The sequence below is a fragment of the Mesoplodon mirus genome (genome assembly GCF_964341445.2).
Source record: "Mesoplodon mirus genome assembly, chromosome: 20".
Taxonomy (NCBI): Eukaryota; Metazoa; Chordata; class Mammalia; order Artiodactyla; family Ziphiidae; genus Mesoplodon; species Mesoplodon mirus.
Genome location: NC_138996.1, coordinates 7,851,786 through 7,873,673, shown reverse-complemented (window position 1 = coordinate 7,873,673; position 21,888 = coordinate 7,851,786). Strand labels below are relative to the sequence as shown.

At 43.9% G+C, this 21,888-nt stretch overlaps 1 protein-coding gene across 6 annotated transcripts in view; it reads right to left on the bottom strand.

Annotated features, from left to right (window-relative positions):
- The window catches only part of INTS10 (integrator complex subunit 10), a 38,161-nt gene extending 17,157 nt beyond the window's left edge, over positions 1–21,004 (bottom strand). The window contains exons 1-10 of one of the 6 annotated variants that reach the window (XM_082608427.1): positions 20,760–21,004; positions 20,137–20,204; positions 18,848–18,951; positions 16,865–17,004; positions 14,712–14,793; positions 14,072–14,212; positions 13,470–13,641; positions 12,836–13,005; positions 11,933–12,066; positions 316–472 (exon numbers count right to left, since the gene is read on the bottom strand). In XM_082608427.1, the coding sequence (XP_082464553.1) occupies positions 316–472; positions 11,933–12,066; positions 12,836–13,005; positions 13,470–13,641; positions 14,072–14,212; positions 14,712–14,793; positions 16,865–17,004; positions 18,848–18,951; positions 20,137–20,204; positions 20,760–20,888 (1,297 nt within the window). In that variant the 5' untranslated portion in view covers positions 20,889–21,004. The remainder of the gene's footprint in view (positions 1–315; positions 473–11,932; positions 12,067–12,835; positions 13,006–13,469; positions 13,642–14,071; positions 14,213–14,711; positions 14,794–16,864; positions 17,005–18,847; positions 18,952–20,136; positions 20,205–20,759) is intronic. The other 5 variants (XM_082608423.1, XM_082608424.1, XM_082608425.1 and 2 more) reach the window with 5 other exon arrangements.
- Positions 21,005–21,888: the final 884 nt, after the last annotated feature.

The window sequence follows — 21,888 nt, the reverse complement described above, 5'->3', positions numbered from 1 at the left end:
CTGAAAGCACCAGACAAACCCAGCAAGAAAAAAGGCCAGCAATATAAATGTTAACAGGAAGACCCCCCCCCCAAGTCCACCCCAACCCTGATTATAATACACCCCCAGTGCAGGAGCTAAGCGGTAAATGGTTACTTGAGTATTTATAACTGATTAGATTTCCTGCTCAGAAAAAATCCTATGAAGTGTGTGAACTACTGTAATCAATTTAATTCGCCGTTAGTGACTTGACATTTCGAGTAGAATAATGAACCTGTTCGGCATGAAGATTTCACATAAAAAATGAAATATCACAACAGGATAAGCATGCCTTACCCTTGTCAAGGAATTCCAGGGAATAGAGCAGCTCCCAGCTCTCTCTGGCCAGCTTAAAGCTTTCCAACACCTCGATCGAGTTAGCAAGTTCTGCCTTATTGACAACGATGTGACGATTCCTTCCTTTTGCCGAACAGTCTTCATCGTCCGAACTCTGCTTAGAGAATGTGAAGGACGTGATTAAAGTTATAAAGATAGTCACTACTTAAACATTATTACGTTTATTGCTGCCAATTCTGATTATTATATGAATTTCATATCAAAGGATACTATCATGAGTATAATACAATTTTTTTGAATTTAACAATTTAGCTTTAAAAAGTAACATAAGGGCTTCCCTGGTGGCACAGTGGTTGAGTCCGCCTGCCGATGCAGGGGACATGGGTTCGTGCCCTGGTCCGGGAAGAACCCACATGCCACGGAGCGGCTGGGCCCGTGAGCCATGGCCACTGAGCCTGCGCATCCAGAGCCTGTGCTCCGCAACGGGAGAGGCCACAGCAGTGAGAGGCCCGCGTACCGCAAAAAAAAAAAAAAAGTAACATAAAATTTTCATCCTTTCACACATGATAGTTACTTTTAAAATTAAGGTTTTTCTGATGATAAATTCTAAGCTTATGTTGGCTTCAGAGTAAAGCTATAGAGTTAAAACTTCCAATAACTTAAAAAATATATCAATGTTATAAAAGCCCAAACTTACATTTTTACATTTAGGGATATAGCTTAATTAAGTAGCACCTGTTTTACAGTTTACTTTTTTCCAATATGTGACATTTAAATTGCTTCCAAGAAACAGTTTGTTCTGTAAGGTGCAATAAAATTAAAGCCTGAGTCCTCTGAGAAATAATTAAGAGAAACTGTTACTTATCTTTTGTTCACTGCATATAACTTCTCCAATGGCCACCCAGTGCAAGGTGTCTGGCCAGGAATTACATTTGTCTGCACTTACCCATTTTACTTTATAATAAACTTTCCTGCATTTCTTGCTCTTCATCTCAAATAAAGCCAAAGAAAAGAGAGGGCCTCAGAGAAAGGCAACTATTGTAAATGCCACTGAGTATGGTCAGACTTTTTGCCAAAAACAAGTAAAGTCAAAAAAGCTCCATTTCACTTTATTTTCCTGAAAATTTCTTGAATCTTTTATTCCACCTACGTCATTTTTATTAATTCACTGACCCAAATTAAATTTTCCCTTCAGATTTTTACCCCACTAAGACCATCTAAAAACATGTACAAATAAACACATCTATGAAACAGAAACAGACGCACAGACATAGAGAAGAGACTTCTGGTTGCCAAGGGTAGGAATGGGGGAGAGAAGAACTGGGAGTTTGTGATTAACAGATGCAAACTATTATATATAGAATGGATAAAAAACAAGATTCTACTGTATAGCACAGGGAACTATATTCAATAGCCTGTAATAAACCATAATGGAAAAGAATATTAAAAAGAATATATATGTATAACTGAATCAATTTGCTGTACAGAAGAAATACAACACTGTAAATCAACGGAATCAACTCAATTTTTTAGATTCAATAAAATTTATTAAAAATACGTAAAAAGGGCCTCCCTGGTGGTGCAGTGGTTGAGAGTCCGCCTGCCGATGCAGGGGATACGGGTTCGTGCCCCGGTCTGGGAGGATCCCATATGCCGCGGAGCGGCTGGGCCCGTGAGCCATGGCCGCTGGGCCTGCGCATCCGGAGCCTGTGCTCCGCAACGGGGGAGGCCACAACAGTGAGAGGCCCGCATACCGCAAAAAAAAAAAAAAAAAAAAAAAAACGTAAAAATATTTCAGCTAAAAGCTCCAATCCTCATAAACAAAACCAACAAACCTCTAGCCAGGCTCACCAAGAAGAAAAGGGAGGAACTAAATAAAATAAGAAATGAAAGAGGAGAAATAACAACCAATACTGGAGAAACAAAAAAAAATCATAAGAGAATACTATGAACAGTTATATGCCAATGAAATGGGACAACCTAGAAGAAATGGACAAGTTTCTAGAAACATACAGCCTGTCAAAACTTAATCAAGAAGAAACAGATACTCTGAACAGACCAATCACTAAAACAGAATCTGTAATTTAAAAAACTCCCTGTAAACAAAAGTCCAGGATGAGATGGCTTCACTGGGGAATTCTACCAAACACACAAAGAAGAACTCATACCAATCCTTCTCAAACTCTTCCAAAAGACTGAAGAGGAGGGAGCACTCCCAAAGTCATTCTATGAAGCCACCATCACCCTGATACCAAACCAGACAAAGACACTACAAAAAAAGAAAATTACAGGTCAATATCTTTGATAAATATAGATGCAAAAATCCTCAACAAAATATTAGCAAACTGAATCCAACAATACACAAAAATGATCATACACCCATGATCAAGTTAGATTCATTCCAGGGTCACAAGGATGGTTCAACATAACACTAAATCAATCAATGTGATACACTATATTAACAAAAAAAAAGACAAAAACCACATGATTATCTCAACAGATGCAGAAAAAGCATTTGATAAAACTCAACATCTGGACTTCCCTGATGGCGCAGTGGTTAAGAATCCGCCTGCCAATGCACGGGACACAGATTCGATCCCTAGTCCAGGAAGGTCCCACATGCTGCGGAGCAACTAAGCCTGTGCGCCACAACTACTGAAGCCCACACACCCTAGAGCCTGCGTGCCACAAATACTGAGCCCATGCGCTGCAACTACTGAAGCCCGTGCACTCTAGGGTCCACGTGCCGCAACTACTGAGCCTGCATGCTGCAACTACTGAAGCCTGCACGCCTAGAGCCCATGCTCCGCAACAAGAGAAGCCACCGCGATGAGAAGCCTGTGCACCACAACGAAGAGTAGCCCCTGCTCACTGCAATTAGAGAAAGCCCTTGTGCAGCAATGAAGACCCAATGCAGCCAAAAAATAAATAAGAAAAAAACAAAACAAAACAAAACTCAACATCCATTCATGATGAAAGTTCTCACCAAAGTGGGAATGAACATACCTCAACATAATAAAACCACTTACGACAAACCCACAGCCGACATAATACTCAATGGTGAAAAGCTGAAAGCCTTCCCACTAAAATCTGGAACAAGACAAGGATGCCCACTTACCACTTCTATTCAACACAGTATTGGAAGTCCTAACCCAGCAATTAGACAAGAAAAAGAAATAAAAGGTATTCAAATTGGAAAGGAAGAGGTAAAACTGTCATTGTATGCAGAAGAAATGATACTCTATATAGAAAATCCTAAAGACTCCACACAAAAACTATTAGAACTAATAAATGAATTCAGCAAGGTAGCAGTATACAAGATAAATATACAAAAATCTGTTACATTTCTTCACACTAACAATGAAATATCAGAAAGAGAAAGTAAAAAAAAAAAACCTATTTAAAATCAGGTCAAAAAATAAATAAACCTAGGAATAAACCTAATCAAGGAGGTGAAAGACCTATATGCTGAGAACTCTAAAACACCAATAAAGGAAACTGAAGATGACTCAAAGAAATGGAAAGGTATCCCATGCTCTTGAAATGGAAGAATTGATATTGTTAAAATGGCCATACTACCAAAAGCAATCTACAGATTTAATGTGATCCTTTATCAAATTACCTATGACATTTTTCACACAGCTATAACAAATAATCCTAAAATTTATATGGAACCACAAAAGACCTAGAATTGCCAAAGCAATTCTCAGGAAAAAGAACAAAGCTGGAGGCATAACCCTCCCAGACTTCAGACAATACTACAAAGCTATAGTAATCAAAATAGCATGGTATTGGCACAAAAACAGACATATAGATCAATGGAACAGAATAGAGACCAGAAATAAACCCACACACCTCTGGTCAATTAATCTTCAACAGAGGAGGCAAGAATATACAGTGGAGAAAAGACAGTCTCTTCAGCAAGTGGTTCTGGGAAAGCTGGAGAGCCACATGCAAATCAATGAAATTAGAACACTCCCTCAAACCATAAACAAAAATAAACTCAAAATGGCCTAAAGACTTATATATAAAGCATGACACCATAAAACACCTATAAGAGAACATAGGCAAAACATTCTCAGACATTAATCATAGTAATATTTTCTTAGATCAGTCTCCCAAGGCGAAAGAAATAAAAACAAAAACAAACAAATGGCACCTAATCAAACTTATAAGCTTTTGCTCAGCAAAGAAACTCATAGGAATGCCAGAGATTTCTGTGCATTAATTTAGTATCCTGCTACTTTACCAAATTCATTGATTAGCTCTAGTAGTTTTGTGGTAGCATCTTTTCTTTTTGTTTTGTTTTGTTTTTGGCGGCGTTGGGCCTTCGTTGCTGCACGCGGGCTTTCTCTAGTTGAGGCAAGCGGGGGCTACTCTTCATTGTGGTGTGGGGGCTCCTCACTGCGGTGGTTTCTCTTGTTGCAGAGCACAGGCTCTAGGTGTGCAGACTTCAGTAGTTGTGGCTGGCGGGCTCTAGAGTGCAGGCTCAGTAGTTGTGGCGCATGGGCTTAGTTGCTCCGTGGCATGTGGGTTCTTCCCAGACCAGGGCTCAAACCCGTGTCCCCTGCATTGGCAGGTGGATTCGTAACCACTGCACCACCAGGGAAGCCCTCTGGTAGCATCTTCATGATTCTCTATGTATAGTGTCATGTCATCTACAAACAGTGACAGTTTTACTTCTTCTTTTCCGATTTGGATTCCTTTTATTTCTTTTCCTTCTCTGACTGCTGTGGCTAAAACTTCGAAAACTATGTTGAATAACAGTGGTGAGAGTGGGCAACCTTGTCTTGTGCCTGATCTTAGAGGAAATGGTTTCAGTTTTTCACCACTGAGAACAATGTTGGCTGTGGGTTTGTCATATATGGCCTTTATTATGTTGAGGTAGGTTCCCTCTATGCCTACTTTCTGGAAGGTTTTTATCATAAATGGGTGTTGAATTTTGTCAAAAGCTTTTTCTGCATCCATTAAGATTATCATATGGTTTTTATCCTTCAGTTTCTTAATATGGTATATCACATTGTTTGATTTGCATAGCAGGATACAAAATTAATGCACAGAAATCTCTTGCATTCCTATACATCAATGATGAAAAATCTGAAAGAGAAATTCATGAAACACTCCCATTTACCACTGCAACAAAAAGAGTAAAATACCTAGGAATAAACCTACCTAAGGAGACAAAAGACCTGTATGCAGAAAACTATAAGACACTGATGAAAGAAATTAAAGACAATACAGATAGATGGAGAGATATACCATGTTCTTGGATTGGAAGAATCAATGTTGTGAAAATGACTACACTACCCAAAGAGAGCTAAAGATTCAATGCAATCCCTATCAAACTACCAATGGCATTTTTCACAAAAGTAGAACAAAAAATTTCACAATTTGTATGGAAACACAAAAGACCCCAAATAGCCAAAGCAATCTTGAGAAAGAAAAATGGAGTTGGAGTAATCAGACTTCCTGACTTCAGACTATATTACAAAGCTACAGTAATCAAGACAGTATGGTACTGGCACAGAAACAGAAATATAGATCAATGGAACAGGATAGAAAGCCCAGAGATAAACCTATACACATATGGTCACCTTATCTTTGATAAAGGCGGCAAGAATATACAATGGAAAAAAGACAGCCTCTTCAATAAGTGGTGCTGGGAAAACTGGACAGCTACATGTAAAAGAATGAAATTAGAACACTCCATAACACCGTATATAAAAACAAACTCAAAATGGATTAAAGACCTAAATGTAAGGCGAGACACTATAAAACTCTTAGAGGAAAACATAGGCAGAACACTCTATGACATAAATCACAGCAAGATCCTTTTTGACCCACCTCCTAGAGAAATGGAAATAAAGACAAAAATAAACACATGGGACCTAATGAAACTTCAAAGCTTTTGCACAGCAAAGAAAACCATAAACAAGAGGAAAAGACAACCCTCATAATGGAAGAAAATATTTGTAAACAAAGCAACTGACAAAGGACTAATCTCTAAAATTTACAAGCAGCTCCTGTAGCTCAATATCAAAAAAACAAACAACCCAATCCAAAAATGGGCAGAAGACCTAAATAGACATTTCTCCAAAGAAGATATACAGATTGCCAACAAACACGTGAAAGGATGCTCAACATCACTAACCATTAGAGAAATGCAAATCAAAACTACAATGAGGTATCACCTCACACCAGTCAGAATGGCCATCATCAAAAAATCTACAAACAATAAATGCTGGAGGAGGTGTGGAGAAAAGGGAACCCTTCTTGCACTGTTGGTGGGAATGTAAATGGATACAGCCACTATAGAGAACAGTATGGAGATTCCTTAAAAAATTAAAAATAGAACTACCATATGACCCAGCAATCCCACTACTGGGCATATATCCTGAGAAAACCATAGTTCAAAAAGAGTCATGGGGCTTCCCTGGTGGCGCAGTGGTTGAGAGTCCGCCTGCCGATGCAGGGGACACGGGTTCGCGCCCCGGTCCGGGAGGATCCCACATGCCGCAGAGCGGCTGGGCCCGTGAGCCATGGCCGCTGGGCCTGCATGTCTGGAGCCTGTGCTCCGCAATGGGAGAGGCCACAACAGTGAGAGGCCCGCATACTGAAAAAAAAAAAAAAAAAAAAAAAGAGTCATGTACCACAATGTTCATTGCAGCTCTATTTACAATAGCCAGGAGATGGAAGCAACCTAAGTGTCCATCGACAGATGAATGGATAAAGAAGATGGGGCACATATATACACTGGAATATTACTCAGCCATAAAAAGAAATGAAATTGAGTTATTTGAGTGAGGTGGATGGACCTAGAGTCTGTCATACAGAGTGAAGTAAGTCAGAATGAAAAACAAATACCGTATGGTAACACATATATATGGAATCTAAAAAAAAAACAGTGGTTCTGAAGAACCTAGGGGCAGGACAGGAATAAAGATGCAGACGTAGAGAACGAACTTGAGGACACAGGGAGGGGGAAGGGTAAGCTGGGATGAAGTGAGAGAGTGGCATGAACATACATATACTACCAAGTGTAAAACAGATAGCTAGTGGGAAGCTGCTGCATAGTGCAGGGAAATCAGCTCGTACTCTGTGACCACCTAGAGGGGTGGGGTAGGGAGGATGGGAGGGAGAGATGCAAGAGGGAGGAGATATGGGGATATATGTATATGTACAGCCGATTCACTTTGTTATACAGCAGCAACTAACACAGCATTGTAAAGCAATTATACTCCAGTAAAGATGTTTAAAAAAAAAAAGAAAATCATAAGCAAAACGAACAGACAACCAACGGACTGGGAGAAAATATTTGCAAACAATGCAACCAACAAGGCGTTAATTTCCAAAATATACAGACAGCTCATGCAGCTCAATATCAAAGAAACAAACAACCCAATCAAAAAATGTGCAGAGGACCTACACAGACATACAGATGGCAACAGGCACGTGAAAAGATGCTCAACAACACTATTAGAGAAATGGAAATCAAAACTACAATGAGGTATCACCTCACAGTGGTCAAGATGGCCATCACTAAAAAGTCTACAAATAATAAACGTTGGAGAGGGTGTGGAGCAAAGGGAACCCTCCTGCACTGTTGGTGGGAATGTAAATTGGTGCAGCCGCTATGGAGAACAGTATGGAGGTTCCTTAAAAAACTAAAAATAGAACTACCATACGACCCAGCAATCCCACTCCTGGGCATATATGTGGAAAAGACGAAAAGTCTAATTGGAAAATATACACGCACCCCAATCTTCATAGCAGCACTATTCACAATAGTCAAAACATGAAAGCAACCCAAGTGTCCATCAACAGATGAATGGATAAAGAAGGTGTGGTATATATGTACAATGGAACTCTACTCAGCCACAAAAAAGAACGAAATAATGCCATTTGCAGCAACAATGGATGGACCTATTATACTAAGTGAAGTAAGTCAGAGAAAGACAAATATTATACGACTTGTATGTAGAATCTAAAAAAGACACAAATAAACTTACTTACAAAACAGAAACAAACTCACAGATATAAAAAAGAAACTTATGGTGACCAAGGGGAAAGGGGGGGCGGGGGGAGATAAATTAGGAGTATGGGATTAATAGATAAAGACTACTATATATAAAATAGATAACCAACAAGGACCTACTGCACAGCACAGGGAACTATATTCAATATCTTGTAATAACATAGAAAAGAATCTGAAGTTGTACACCTGAAACTAACACAACATTGTAAAACAACTATAGTTAAAACAAACAAAAAAAGCTCCAATCCTCAAGCTAAACTCAGAAAAAATTGGCACCTCCCTCCCACTACCCACCTTTCTCCCCATTCCTTGACAGCTGGGGACCCTCCCCGTCCCACCCTAGTTAGCTTCATATTCTTATCCCCCTAGTAATGACACATCCCAATTCCTTTCAAAACCAAAACCCATTTGTCAGGCATCCTAGCTCATCAGGGCCACATGTGGGCCACACGTGGGCCATCTAGTGAGATACAGTAATGGGAATGGTGTGTTCATCACCGTGGCAACTCATGGAACACATTCCTGCCTCAAAATGAGATCAGGAGTTTCCGGAAGAGCCTCAGATGTGGTGGGGATAGTGTGGAGTTCCAAACAGTCTGTACAATTTAGAGAAATTGATTTCGAAATACAGAAATGCACTCTGAGGCTCTGCGGGGATGGTCTGAAGCCGAAGTCCTGACCTCAGGGAAGGTACATGAGTGTATGTGGTGAGGACACCCTGCCCACAGGGAAGACTGCCCCCGGCTCCAGCTGCCTGGCCGGTCACGTGAGCAGGCACTTAGGCTGCGGGGAGAATGTCCACCCCACTGCAGGGGTGGGCCTCCACAAGGGGCCAGCATTATCAGAGACACCAATTATTAAAGGGAACTCAGACATCTGGATAGTGAGAGAAAGCTTCCAAGTTTTAGGTGCTAGGTTAGTAAAAACAAAACAAAACAAAACACTATGAGTAAAACAAGACAGGTCTGTGAGCTGAGCTCATGGGCCACCAGGTATGTCCCCTGCCACAGTGGGACAAACAGACCTGGCTGGACATGCACTGGGTGGGGCAGGCAGTGGGACAGAGACCCCAGACTGCCTGGAGGGCCAGAGCATGAGAGCAGAGCCTGCTAGATGGCCCACGACGAGCGAAGGATGGAAGGAGGAACGGACGGGCCAGAGGCTAAACAGCTGTACCACTGCCCGGACCCACACCCGGGAGGGCACGCGTGAATCCCCTCGCGCACCAGAGCTCACCGAAGGCCTGCTGGGGCGCAGGCACCGTTCGAATGGATGCCCAGACACTGTCACTGGCCCCGTGGAGCTTGTACTCTGGTGAAGGGACATGGACAGCAAAAAACCAACCAACCAAGAAAGAATGAAAAATAAATAGCAATAAGGGCTACGCAGAATTAAGGTACAGTAATAAAAAGAGAAAGCTGGTGGCCATTTGGAGGCAGCCTCCGGGAGGGAGCTCGGCTCTGGGCTGAGCACTGCCCGCCGGGGCCCAGCCAGGCACAGAGAGGCACTGCGCCCCAGAGCGTGGCTACGAGCTGCGCCGGGGCCCGGGCAGGAGCAGCGGCAGCCGGCGTGTCTGCAGCACCGAGGGCGGCTCAGTGCGTGCTCTGACGCCAAAGGAAAGGTCTGGATTTTATTCTTAGAGCGCTGGGGAGCCGTGACAGGCAGAAGCCACGTCTGACTCACACTGTAAAAAGGTCACTAAGGCTGCCGGGGAGAGGAGAGATTGTGGGAGGCGAGGGTGCGAGCTGGGAGCGAGGATGACAACTCGGGGGAGCCGGGGCAGAGGCCGCGGTGCCTGGACAGGGAGGCGGTGGGAGGGATGGAGAGAAACGCAGGGCGCGGCTGCGCTACGTACACTGAATGACAGGCCACTGCTTTTCACTGAGACGAGGAACGCACAACCTACCACCTGCATGGGTGCCAGAGGTGTCTGTGGTCTTACTGTGAAACCACACGCCCTCAGGAAGCAGAAGGGAGAGCTGACGAGAGCTACCCCGCCTGGGGACGTCAGGAAAGAACCAAAGAGCAGACAGAGGGCATCTGGGAAGGCCTGGTGAGCACGGAGACCTCAGCCTGGGGTTCAGGGCTGGGCTTCAAAGCAAAATTGTGCAGGCTGAGCGTTTTTCTGTGGAAGGAAACAAACTAGTGTTTCAGAAGGGTTAATACCCTTGCACGCACATTCAGAATGGGCCGTGTCTTCCCGCTCCAAACCATTTTATACTCCAGGACCTGGGAGACATCAGATTAAACTGATTTCCAGACCTGTCCCTCATCAAGCCAGGGTCTCGTTAAATGTTACCCAAGGGCTGAAGAAGAGCAGGTAAGGGCTTCCCTGGTGGCGCAGTGGTTGAGAGTCCGCCTGCCGATGCAGGGGACATGGGTTCGTGCCCCGGTCCGGGAAGATCCCACATGCCGCCGAGCGGCTGGGCCCGTGAGCCATGGACGCTGAGCCTGCGCGTCCGGAGCCTGTGCTCCGCAACGGGAGAGGCCACAACAGTGAGAGGCCCGCGTACCGCAAAGAAAAAAAAAGAAGAGCAGGTAAGAGAGTGCAAGGCGGAGAGAAGAGGGCACAGAGGCGGGTGAGACTCCCGGCTGCCCCCACACTGCCACCAGGGGAGGCGCTGGCACGCTACGCCCTGCAGGACAAACCCCGCCGTCTCCCACTGTCTGTGGCTGTTTCTGCACTTTAGCAGCAGAGCTGAGTAGCTGCAATGGAGATGCATGGCCTGCAAAGCCTGAAACATTTGCCACCCGGCATGTTATGGGACAAAGTTTGCTGAGACCTGACCGAGAGCATCCCCACTGTCACATCACATGACGGGGCTCCACAAAAGTGTTCCCTGAAAGAAAGGATTCCTCTGCTTAAAAAGAGTTCGAAAATCAGCGCTGGGCCCTGGCTTGCCAGCAGGCCAGACCAGAAGACTGATGGTTCGCTCTCTCTGGTTTCCTGCATCTTTGTGCAAGCTGCCCCCTCTTAACAAAATCTACTTCCCAATTCCAAACAACAGAACCCTACAAGGCTGGCATCAAATGCCAACCTCCTTCATGGGACCTTTCCGACATCTCCCCTCGGGTTATGACTTACTACCCCGATGGCCTAAGAACTCCCCGTTCGGCAGCCTGTGCCCCTCGGCACCCGCCTCTACATGTCCAAGGTAGTTTATTTGGTTTTGCCTTTTAAATTTAATCGATGGCACTAAGTCAAACAGGTATAAACGACTTACACCAGGGTTCCTCAGCCTCAGCACTAGCGGCCTTTGGGGCTGGATAACTCTCTGCTGTGGGGCTCTCCTTGTGCACAGGAGCATGTTTAACAGCAACCCTGGCCTCCGTTCACTAGATCCTAACAGTAACCCCTCCCCACTGAGCCATGACCATCAAACATGTCCTTGGACACTGTCAAATAACCCAGGTGGCAAAATCACCTCTAGTTGAGAACCACTGATTTTATATAGTCATTATATTTTATAATTAAAAGACCTAAGCTTTATCAATTTAGCTCCAGAGCCATGTTTTACAAAGATTCACTTCTAGCAAACCATAAACATATAATCTGTTAACAATTATATCTGAAAGAATTACCATGGTTTTTTCTCTTCCCTCAGCTAGTTTCCTCTTTTTATGTATGTGTTTACTGCGATCAATTTCTACATCACCGTATACATTTGATATGTCCTCCAGAAGAACCAGTGGAACTTGGCTAGGGGCATTAGGACCTGTGGATGGAGGGAAAACACCAACACTTAAAAATGCAGCAAGGAAAAGAGTACTTAATATCAGGTGGAAATTTACTCAACCATCGTGTGAAAATACATTCAGTATCATCCCAATTAGGTAAACAAATAAGTATACATACACAGAAATGAAAAACTGTACAGATATAAACCAAGTTGTTAATAAAGGTTCTTTCTCAGTGGTGGACAAGGGAAAGTTCCCTCTTTGTATTTGTTCTTATGTTATCTATCAATTATTTACAATGATCACGAAGCATAAAATTACCAAAAAAAGAAAAACTACCAAGTCACACATACATTATTGTTATAAATTCCAAACAAATCTAAATATATGAAACACTATAGTCAATACACAAAAATGAGAGCTGCGTTATACTAGAAGTATTGTGGGTGATTTCACCCTGTAGTTTTCCTGTTTTTCACATTCTCTAGAATTTATATGCATACATATTATTTTTAAAATCTTTGTCTATTGAGAAGTCATTGTGAAATCTACTTCAGTACTTAGCTACATCTGCTGCTTTTTTAGAACAGAGGCATTCAATATCTGTAGTTTCACAGAACCACTACATCCTTTGATGTATGTTTTTAATGAAAACTTACTTACATAAAAATCAACAACTAATGAAAGCTCTGGCATCACCCCGCAATTTTTCGGATCCAAGAACGATGTTAAGGTAAACATTTTCATCTTCCTCACCACCCGCAATGAGGCCAGTATTTTGAGACACTCTAAAATTCTTAAACCAACCTTGGAATAGAGACGGCTGTATGCTGTTGACATACTGAAATGCATTCTTAAAGAAGACCAACATAGTGGAATAAACCACTTGGTTTTTATATTTTGCATGAGCTTCGTTATCAAAGTTGTTCATGTATCTGCAGAGATCCTTCATTCTATGCAAAATATCACCATAGCTTCTGAAAGGTGAAGGACAATAAAAATTATTTAATTACTCTGGGCTTGTCAGCAAAAGGTCTACCAGAGAAAAGCCCCAATATAGAACCATTACAACTACCAAATGTGGCTCTCGGCATGTATAATTATTCTTCATTGTCTGCATATGGATGCAAATTCCTCTTCTGAATTAGAGCAGCAACAGGCCAAGAGTTCATGACACAAACATGCCTAGTAGCTTCTCTTTCCTCTAAACACCAAGGAGTGCTTCAAGCTCAACATCATCTTAAGAGTTCATACTTCCGCTGGGAATCTTTTAATAAAGTGAAAAACCACACTCTTTTGCATAAATACTGAGTGTTACAGAATTTGCCCAGACAGAGGTGTACCTATACATTATATGCTTTTAGAAAAAAGTATTTTGTTTTATAGAGAGTATGCGATCAAAAGATTTGTTACACAATCTTAGAAATGAACAGTTTCGTACCTTCTTCCTTTATCCATCTGCCAGTCACATCTCATTCCAACAACATTCAAAATCTTAAACAACCTCTCCCAAGGGTCCACGATCTGGGATGATTTTTCAGTCAGCCCCTCTATTATGTACTTCTGAGAGCTACGTTTGCTCGGTGACATTAAATCAGACGTTTCTTGGGCACCTGAGATGTGAAAAAAAAGTAGTTTACAATTACCATCACTACTTACTATTTATGCGGTACTTTATAGAGAAAAGACGTCTAACTCCCCATGCCAGAGGCAAGAACACAGAACCTCAACATGTTGTGTGTTTTATTCAAAGACCCACCACTGGTCCCTGGTAGAGTAGGAAGGGACCTTTGAGCTGTGGTTAACGTGTGAAGCTAACCTTACAGTTCAGCAGGTTCACTGCTTCAATCGAGGGGTACAACTGGGTCCAGAGAAGTCTCATCTCTTAACTGTAGTGTTTTCTTCTAGGAACCATCTTTTAGCAAGACTATCAAACTGGTACGTATCCAGAGGAGAATAATCAGAATGTTGAGGGATTTCTGAGCTTGAAATTTTACAAAATAAAAAATACAATAAAATAAACTGCAGGTTATTCCCACTTACCTTGATGCTGACTCTCTGTTTGAGTAGACCTAGTGACATAATTGATATAAAATTCAGCTGCTTTGTTCAAGTACTTATACAACAAATTGGCGGGCAACCGAACGTCATGGTTGTTAATTATTAGAGGAAGGACATCACACACTGTTGAAGAGGGAAAATGAGGAAAAACCGATTAAGCTGTTTGTCTACTCTAGGGTTCTGGCAAAAAAAAAAATTTATTTCAGAGTTCACTTAATGTAGTACCTAAAATAGATAGGCAAAAAAGAAACCCCTTATGGCACATTTATTTAAAAACTGCAGTGCAGAGGGACACCAGTGGATGGAGTCAGCAAGGAAACACACAGGCAGATTCCACATTATGAGTGATGTTTGGGTGGAAATTCAGGTGTTTGTTTATTAGTATGCTTCATACTCAAATACATGGTTACACATATTCTTTCAGAGGTATCAACTATTACATAATAAAAACTTAGGAGTTGTTTAAAATGCTTTCCGAACTGAAAAAATAAACACGGATTTAAATCCCATAATACGAAGAGTTCCTCTGCTTTCCACAAATGACCTTATTTCTGAAATGACACTTACCCACAGCATATTCTACTTAGCATAAGGAATGAATACAAAATTTAATTTTTCTCACCAAATAATTTTCTAAAGCAGTTAACAGGAGATTCTTGCTCTTCAATAGTTTCAGCCTCCAACAGTGCCTCCCCAAGGCCAACCTGTTTCAAAATAGAATTAATCATTTGTGTTAAGTTTCAGATGTCAGAATTACATGAATAAACACCATATTTGATTTACCACATAGTTTGTATATTCAAACTTACCCAAGAAACAAATATTATCATTTTAAAGACTAGAAAACAAAAGAATGCATCAGCAACACCACCCAGAAGGGAACCCCACATTCACCTGACCACAGACCACTCTGTCTTGGTTATTCTCCCCTGAACTAGTAAAATTAAAATGTCTAAGAAACTTAACGGAAGCACTGGAGCCAGTCTGATAATAGAGATGGAGAGATTTTTCTAAGAAATGTAGAAACTAACTTTATTCTCTACATCAAGATGTATTATGTAGACAAAACTTAACATTTTCAAGAGTTGCCGGGAGTAGTCACTCATACAGCCTGGATTAGGTCGGACACAACTGTTTGAGAAGGCCACCTTCCCATTACTGATGCCCTAGCCTAGTAGAAAGCTGGCTTCTCCAAATCCACCAACACCTGCATCATCTTCCTTGCAACCACTTGGGGATGCATGGGGTGAAGGGAGAGGGGAACCATGTAAACAATTACATGAGACAGAAAGTTAAAAGTCAGAGTAATGATCAGGGAGGACACCAGGCTGAACAGCATCCCCCCAAAAATTCACGTCCACTCAGAACCTCAGAATGTGACCTCATATATTTTTTATCTTATAAAAAAGGTCTTCATGGGACTTCCCTGGTGGTGCAGTGGTTAAGAATCCGCCTGCCAATTCAGGGGACACGGGTGCGAGCCCTGGGCTGGGAAGATCCCACATGCCGCCAAGCAACTAAGCCCGTGTGCCACAACTACTGAGCCTGCGCTCTAGAGCCCGCGAGCCACAACTACAGAGCCCACGTGCTACAACTGCTGAAGCCCGCATGCCTAGAGCCTGTGCTCCGCGACAACAGAAGCCACCATAGTGAGAAGCCCGCGCACTGCAACGAAGAGTAGCCCCCGCTCACCACAACTAGAGAAAGCCCACATGCAGCAACAAAGACCCAATGCAGCCAAAAAAAAAAAAGGTCTTCGTAGAAGTCATACTGGATCAGGGTGGGTCCTAAATCCAATGAGTGGTATCTTTATAAGAAGGTCATGTAAAGACACAGGGACACAGACCACAAAGAAGGCCACGTGACAACAGAGGCAGAAACTGAGTGATGAAGCTGCAAGCCAAAGAATGACAAGGATCGCTGGTGCCCCAGAAGCCAGGATGAGGTGAGCAGGAGTCCTCCCCAGAGCCTTCACGGGGAGCACGGCCCTGCCCATACCTTGCTTTTGGGCTTCGAGCTTCCAGAATTGTGAGAGAATAAACTTCTGTTGTTTTAAGGCACCGAGTTTCTGGTATTTTGTTACGGCGGTCCTTGACACTAACATACGGACGTACAGAGAAGGTTACCTGGGGCCAGCAGCCAGAAAAGTGGAGCCAGAAAGAATAAGCCAAAGAGGTTGAATTAAGAAAGTTAAAGATCTGAATCCCACCTCTCCGTTACTGGCTACGGGAAATGCCTAACATATACGTAAAGTAGGATGCTATCTACCTCAACGGATCTAAGGAGTATAGAAGGACCTACTGAACACCGACCAGTGCCTGCCAGTAGCACTCAATAATAATTAGAGATATGAGGAAAGGGCAGAGTAGAGGGAAAACAGTGACCACATGGCAAAAGCATGTGAAAAACGTTAAGAATACAAACTATGGCTCTCCTTTAAATTCAAACACATTGTTCAACACAATGAAACAGATTATTTTTTAAAACTTTACTGTACTTTACCAACTGAAGATAAGTAGCACCGTCAAGGCTTGGTGACTGTTTCCTCACACTGGTAACACAGCTTCTACTGGATATTCATAGAGTTTGGTAACAGTGACATCCTTTTAGCTTTACTGACAAAGATTCCTTGATTTGAGTTCAATCTTATCTGGTACTCCTCAGAATTAGAATAATCTACTTTAGAATAATACACACTGTAGCTCTTAAACAGACTCGTGAGTCCACTGATCAATTTTATTCTCTTTTATGAAAAAGGAAAGGATCAAATCTTACCCCATGCTGTACCACCGTTTCAGGGAATCGTCTCAAAAGTAGAAGCAACATTTCTGATCGTTCCAAAGTGTTGAAGCATTGCTCCGTAACCTTTAGTAACATTTCACACTGCACCCGACCAGGAAGAGTTTCAAATAAACCTGTATATAACACATTTCACTTTTTAAAGTTTCTTTCAGAAAGAAAATATGGAAGCAAAAGTGGAAATAAGGCATCATCATGTACAGAATGGTACATACTAAGTGAAGAATTACTATTGTTGGAGTTCACCTACAACCCGGAGGGCTTTGGGGTCAGATATTATTGGGCGTAAGATATTTGCTGAATGATGATAAAACCTTTGGAGGCCTTACTGGATCCAGAAGGGAAGAATGATGTCTGGGAAGGGTCACAGCAGTGCTTGCTGCTGACTGAGATAAAAACTACTCACTTGGGGCCTCCCTGGTGGCGCAGTGGTTGAGAGTCCGCCTGCCGATGCAGGGGACACGGGTTCGTGCCCTGGTCCGGGAAGATCCCATATGCCGCGGAGCGGCTGGCCCCGTGAGCCATGGCCGCTGGGCCTGCGCGTCCGGAGCCTGTGCTCCGCAACGGGGGAGGCCACAGCAGTGAGAGGCCCGCATACCGCAAAAAGAAGAAAAAAAAAAAAAAAAAAAAAAAAAAAAAAAAAAAAAAAAACTACTCACTTAAGCTGAAATGACCTAAACAATCTACTTTCGTTTTCATCCAAAATCTGAAATTGGCTGTAGCAACCAACACAGGGTGAAGGTTAATGAGAAAGGTCATAAATTACTAAAAGTTTCTCTCCTGTTCTGTGGAGATCTGTCTAATCTAAAGATATTTTATGATTACTGTACAACTTGTTAAAATATATTCAGTTTCCCAGGCTAACTGATAAATCCACATCCTATAAGGAAGTTTAAAGGGTCCTAAGCACATGCTCAAGGGATCAAGTGACATCATTTGTAGAGGCTTCAGTTGCCAAGAACAAAACATGCATATGGGTACCAATACCACAGATGTGACTTTTGTGAAATTACTACACAGAACTTGGTATTCCAGAAGTAGTAATTTTTTTAAAAGAATTATATGTTTTTTATTATAATATAATTCTACTTGGGAATATTTTGGTATATCTACAACTGTATTATATGAGATCGCATCATCACTGTGTTCTAATAACAGTAAAAAGAATGATCACTTTCTAGATATTTCTGTTTTTCAGAAAATTATTATTTTTAAAATGAACAGCTCAATAAAACTGCATCTTATTGGGTTCACAGTTGTGAGTCACTTTTACTATGGTGAAATAATTGCTAGTATTTTTACCTAAGTAGGCAAAACTTCCAAAATACAATTACTTTTAATCTCATACATTTTATAAAAATTAGATGAATTATCTTCTTTTACATTTTTGCTTCTAATTTTATAAATTATGTATATTGCTAGAGTACGTAGCATACAACACATTATTATATCTTATCTCTGATTTCTTAATGATAGCTTTAATACCTTAGCTATTTATCGATGTTGGTAATTGTATTTTTTACATCTTTATTGGAGTATAACTGCTTTACAATGTTGTGTTAGTTTCTGCTGTACGACAAAGTGAATCAGCTGTACGTGTACATATATCCCCATATCCCCTCCCTCTTGCGTCTCCCTCCCACCCTCCCTATCCCACCCCTCTAGGTGGTCACAAAGCTGATCTCCCTGTGCTGTGTAGCAGCTTCCCACTAGCTATTTTACATTTGGTAGTGCATATATGTCACTGCTACTCTCTCATTTTGTTCATCTTCCCCTTTTCCCCTGTGTCCTCAAGTCTGTTCTCTGCGCCTGTGTCTTTATTCCTGTCCTGCCACTAGGTTCATCAGAACGATTTTTTTAGATTGCATATACATGCGTTAGCATACGGTATTTGTATTTCTCTTTCTGACTTACGGAAGTAGTCATTTATACACCATTAAGTTATCACTTCATTCTTACTTCTTAAAAATTGGGTTTGTTTATCCTGTGAATCGTTTCTTAATGCTGATGTAATAATGCTGATTTCTCTCCACACCACGGGCTGATCTGGGAAATTCACAAACCTATTTTTAAAACGAATGCATTAAATTAAAATGTCAGATTCTAAATAGTATCCAGAAAAGAAAGTAAAACGCTAGCATCAAAGAAAAACACATTTTACTATATTCCAAGTGAGTACACAGATGTACCAAAACAAACTGAAATAAAGATATAAAAACATAAACTAAGAAAAATGAGGGTACGCACAAAAGTCTTTAGTTTTTTTAATAAGTGAAAAGACAAGTGACCATAATATGCAAAACACTACTAAACGGCAAACAAGAAAAAACAAAAACAAAAAAAAACCTCCCCAAACAAAAAAATGGGCAAAGGTAAATCACAGAAAAAATACAAACAGCCAAATATTTGAAAAGATACTCAGTCTTATTAGTAATACAACAAACACAAATCTTTAAAAATAGCAAGACACTGCTTTCTCCTACAGCACCGGCAAAAACTGACAGCTGAGAGAAAGACTGATACTATCCAATGCTGGCGAAGGTGTGGGAAAGAGGCACTCGCACAGGGTCAGTGGAGATGTAAACTGAACAGTACTTTTTGGAGAGTAATCTGACAGGGCATCGCGATTTAAAATGCGCATACCCTTCGACTAGGAAAACCTACGTCTAAGAATCTACTCTACAGAAAAACACGCAAATGTGAGCACAAAACTGCTGACACTCTGAATATAATTTCAAACAACTGGAAACTATCTAAATGTCCGCCGAGAAAAGAGGGCTGAAACGCTATGCAGACGGGAGAAAGAACCAAGTAGATCCCTACATGCTGGCCTGGAAAGAGCCCCATCACAGTGGGTGAGCAGTAGGCGCTCAGCGCTGCATCTCCTCCCCCAGAACCTAGTGAGGTGTCCTGGGCGTACATGCACACTGACACACACACCCCTGAATTCGGGCCGAGGTTGGGAGGGACTTCCACTGATTATTCTCTACACTTCCGTACCGTCGCAACTTCTGCGAGGAGTCTGTATTACGTTACTCCCAAAGTAAAATAAATGATTGAATGGAAGAGCTGTAACAAGAATAAAAACCAAGAAGACTTCCCCGCAGTTAACGGAAGGCCTAGACCCACGACCAAGTTAAGCTTTAGGTGCCGGACACGCAGATGAACTTGAGGACCTTCCCCCAACTCCCTCTGCCACAGACAGAACGGAAACCTCCCGAGAGGTGCGGGGCGGCGTCCCCACTCACATGTCGTAGAGCAGCCTCCCGGCGGTGGCCGTCCGCTCCGCGTTCCGCTCGATGGTGTACATCTCATACTGCAACACGGGCCGGGGCTGCGTCAGGCCCTCCGCCCGGCCGGCCCGGCTCACCCCACCGCCCCGGAGGTCCCAGGGTCGGGCATCATGTGCTGACGGAGCCTCAGGGCTCGCGCCGCACGGCCCCAGGGCCCCGGCTTAGCGCAGGCACGTCTCCGGCGGCCAGCAGGGTTCCTGACTACCCCCGACGTCAACACGGTGCAGGTCTCTGCCGTTCGCGTCACTCGGATGCCTTTATCTACCTCGGGGCCCGCAGATGCGCGGTATTGGTCCCCTCACAAGAGCCGCAGCCCGGAGCTGGCGCCTGTGTTCACTACACTGCACCCCAGCTCCCTCCCGCGGGGACCCAGAACACCCCCACCCCGCCCCTGCCCCCGACACTACCCGCGCCCGCGCGGCGGCCGTCCGGACCCACGAGCCGGCGGGCGGCCTTCCCAGGCGGCGCCAGGCGCTGTCCCGGCCGCCAAGAGGGAAACGCTCCCGTTGCCCCGACCCGGAGCGGGGGCTCAGGGAAGCGGGGAGGAGCGCTCCACCTGCGCCCCCTCCCGGCCTCACCTGGATGTTGAAGTCGGCGGGGTAGAGGCTGCGGGCCGTAATCAGCCAAGCCTTGGCGGCCCACAGGTCCTGCTGCACCAGCTCGCGGGCTCGCTGCACGAGGAACTCGCAGTCGCCCTGGGCCGACATGACGCGGGAGGCCTCGCGCGGCCTGAGGCTGCCGGATCTTCCAGCTAGGGAACGCCGCGGACCTTCCAGCGAGGGAACGCCGCGGACCTTGCCGCTGCGGACCGTGCTGCCGCCGCCGCCGCCGCCGCGGACGCTACTGCGCAGGTCCGGGGTCGCGCGGCCGCCGCAGGGTGGATCCGGGAGGGCTTCCGGGGTTTGCGAGCAGCTTCGTCCCGGCCACTCTGCGCCTCTGCCCGGTGGTTTCCTCCTCTGGGGACCTAGTGCGTTCGTCCCGGCTCTTCCAGGTCGCCTCCAAGACGCGGAAGAGCGGATTCTCACCCTGCTCGGGAGCGACCCCGGTGCAGCCAGGGAGCATGCGCGGAGCCCGGTCCTGGCGGCGCCGGGGAGCCGGGTGGTCAGTCTTGGCTGGGCGGCCGGGGGCCGGGCGGGGAAGACGCTGGACGGGGGAGCGCCGAGGGGCGGCGCCGAGGGGCGGCGCGGAGGCAGCGGGAAGAGCCCCTCGGGACCTCCGGATCGGATGTACAGCTGGTTTCGGGCAGGCGGTAAAGCCAGCGTTTGGACCGGTGCTTTGGGTCCTCAGCACGGTCACGTCTCATGGTCGTTGCGCCTTTATTCCCTGGTTTCTCCGAAAAGCATTTATTGAGCCAGTTGCAGTCTTAGTACTTTGCAGGTACTTGGCTGCATGCCGGGAGCTACCGAGCCGTTTATCCTGTTCCAACCCGAGTTTACAGTGTTAGGGACGGACCTGTGACCTACAGAAAATAGCTGTTTTAATTCTCTTTCAACCAGAATCAGTGTCATTTTCACCAAATGAAAACAAAACAGTCTACCTGATCTCGTGAAGGGAGGCCACACTTAGGAACCGGAGGAAGCAGCATTTATTTGCCTAATAGGAGGCATGTGCCAAAATGTGTGTTCCCAACAGTTCGTTGGAGTCTCCAGTCCAAGGTATATATACAAAACTTTTAGCAAGTTCTAGTACCACTGGTATCTTGGACTT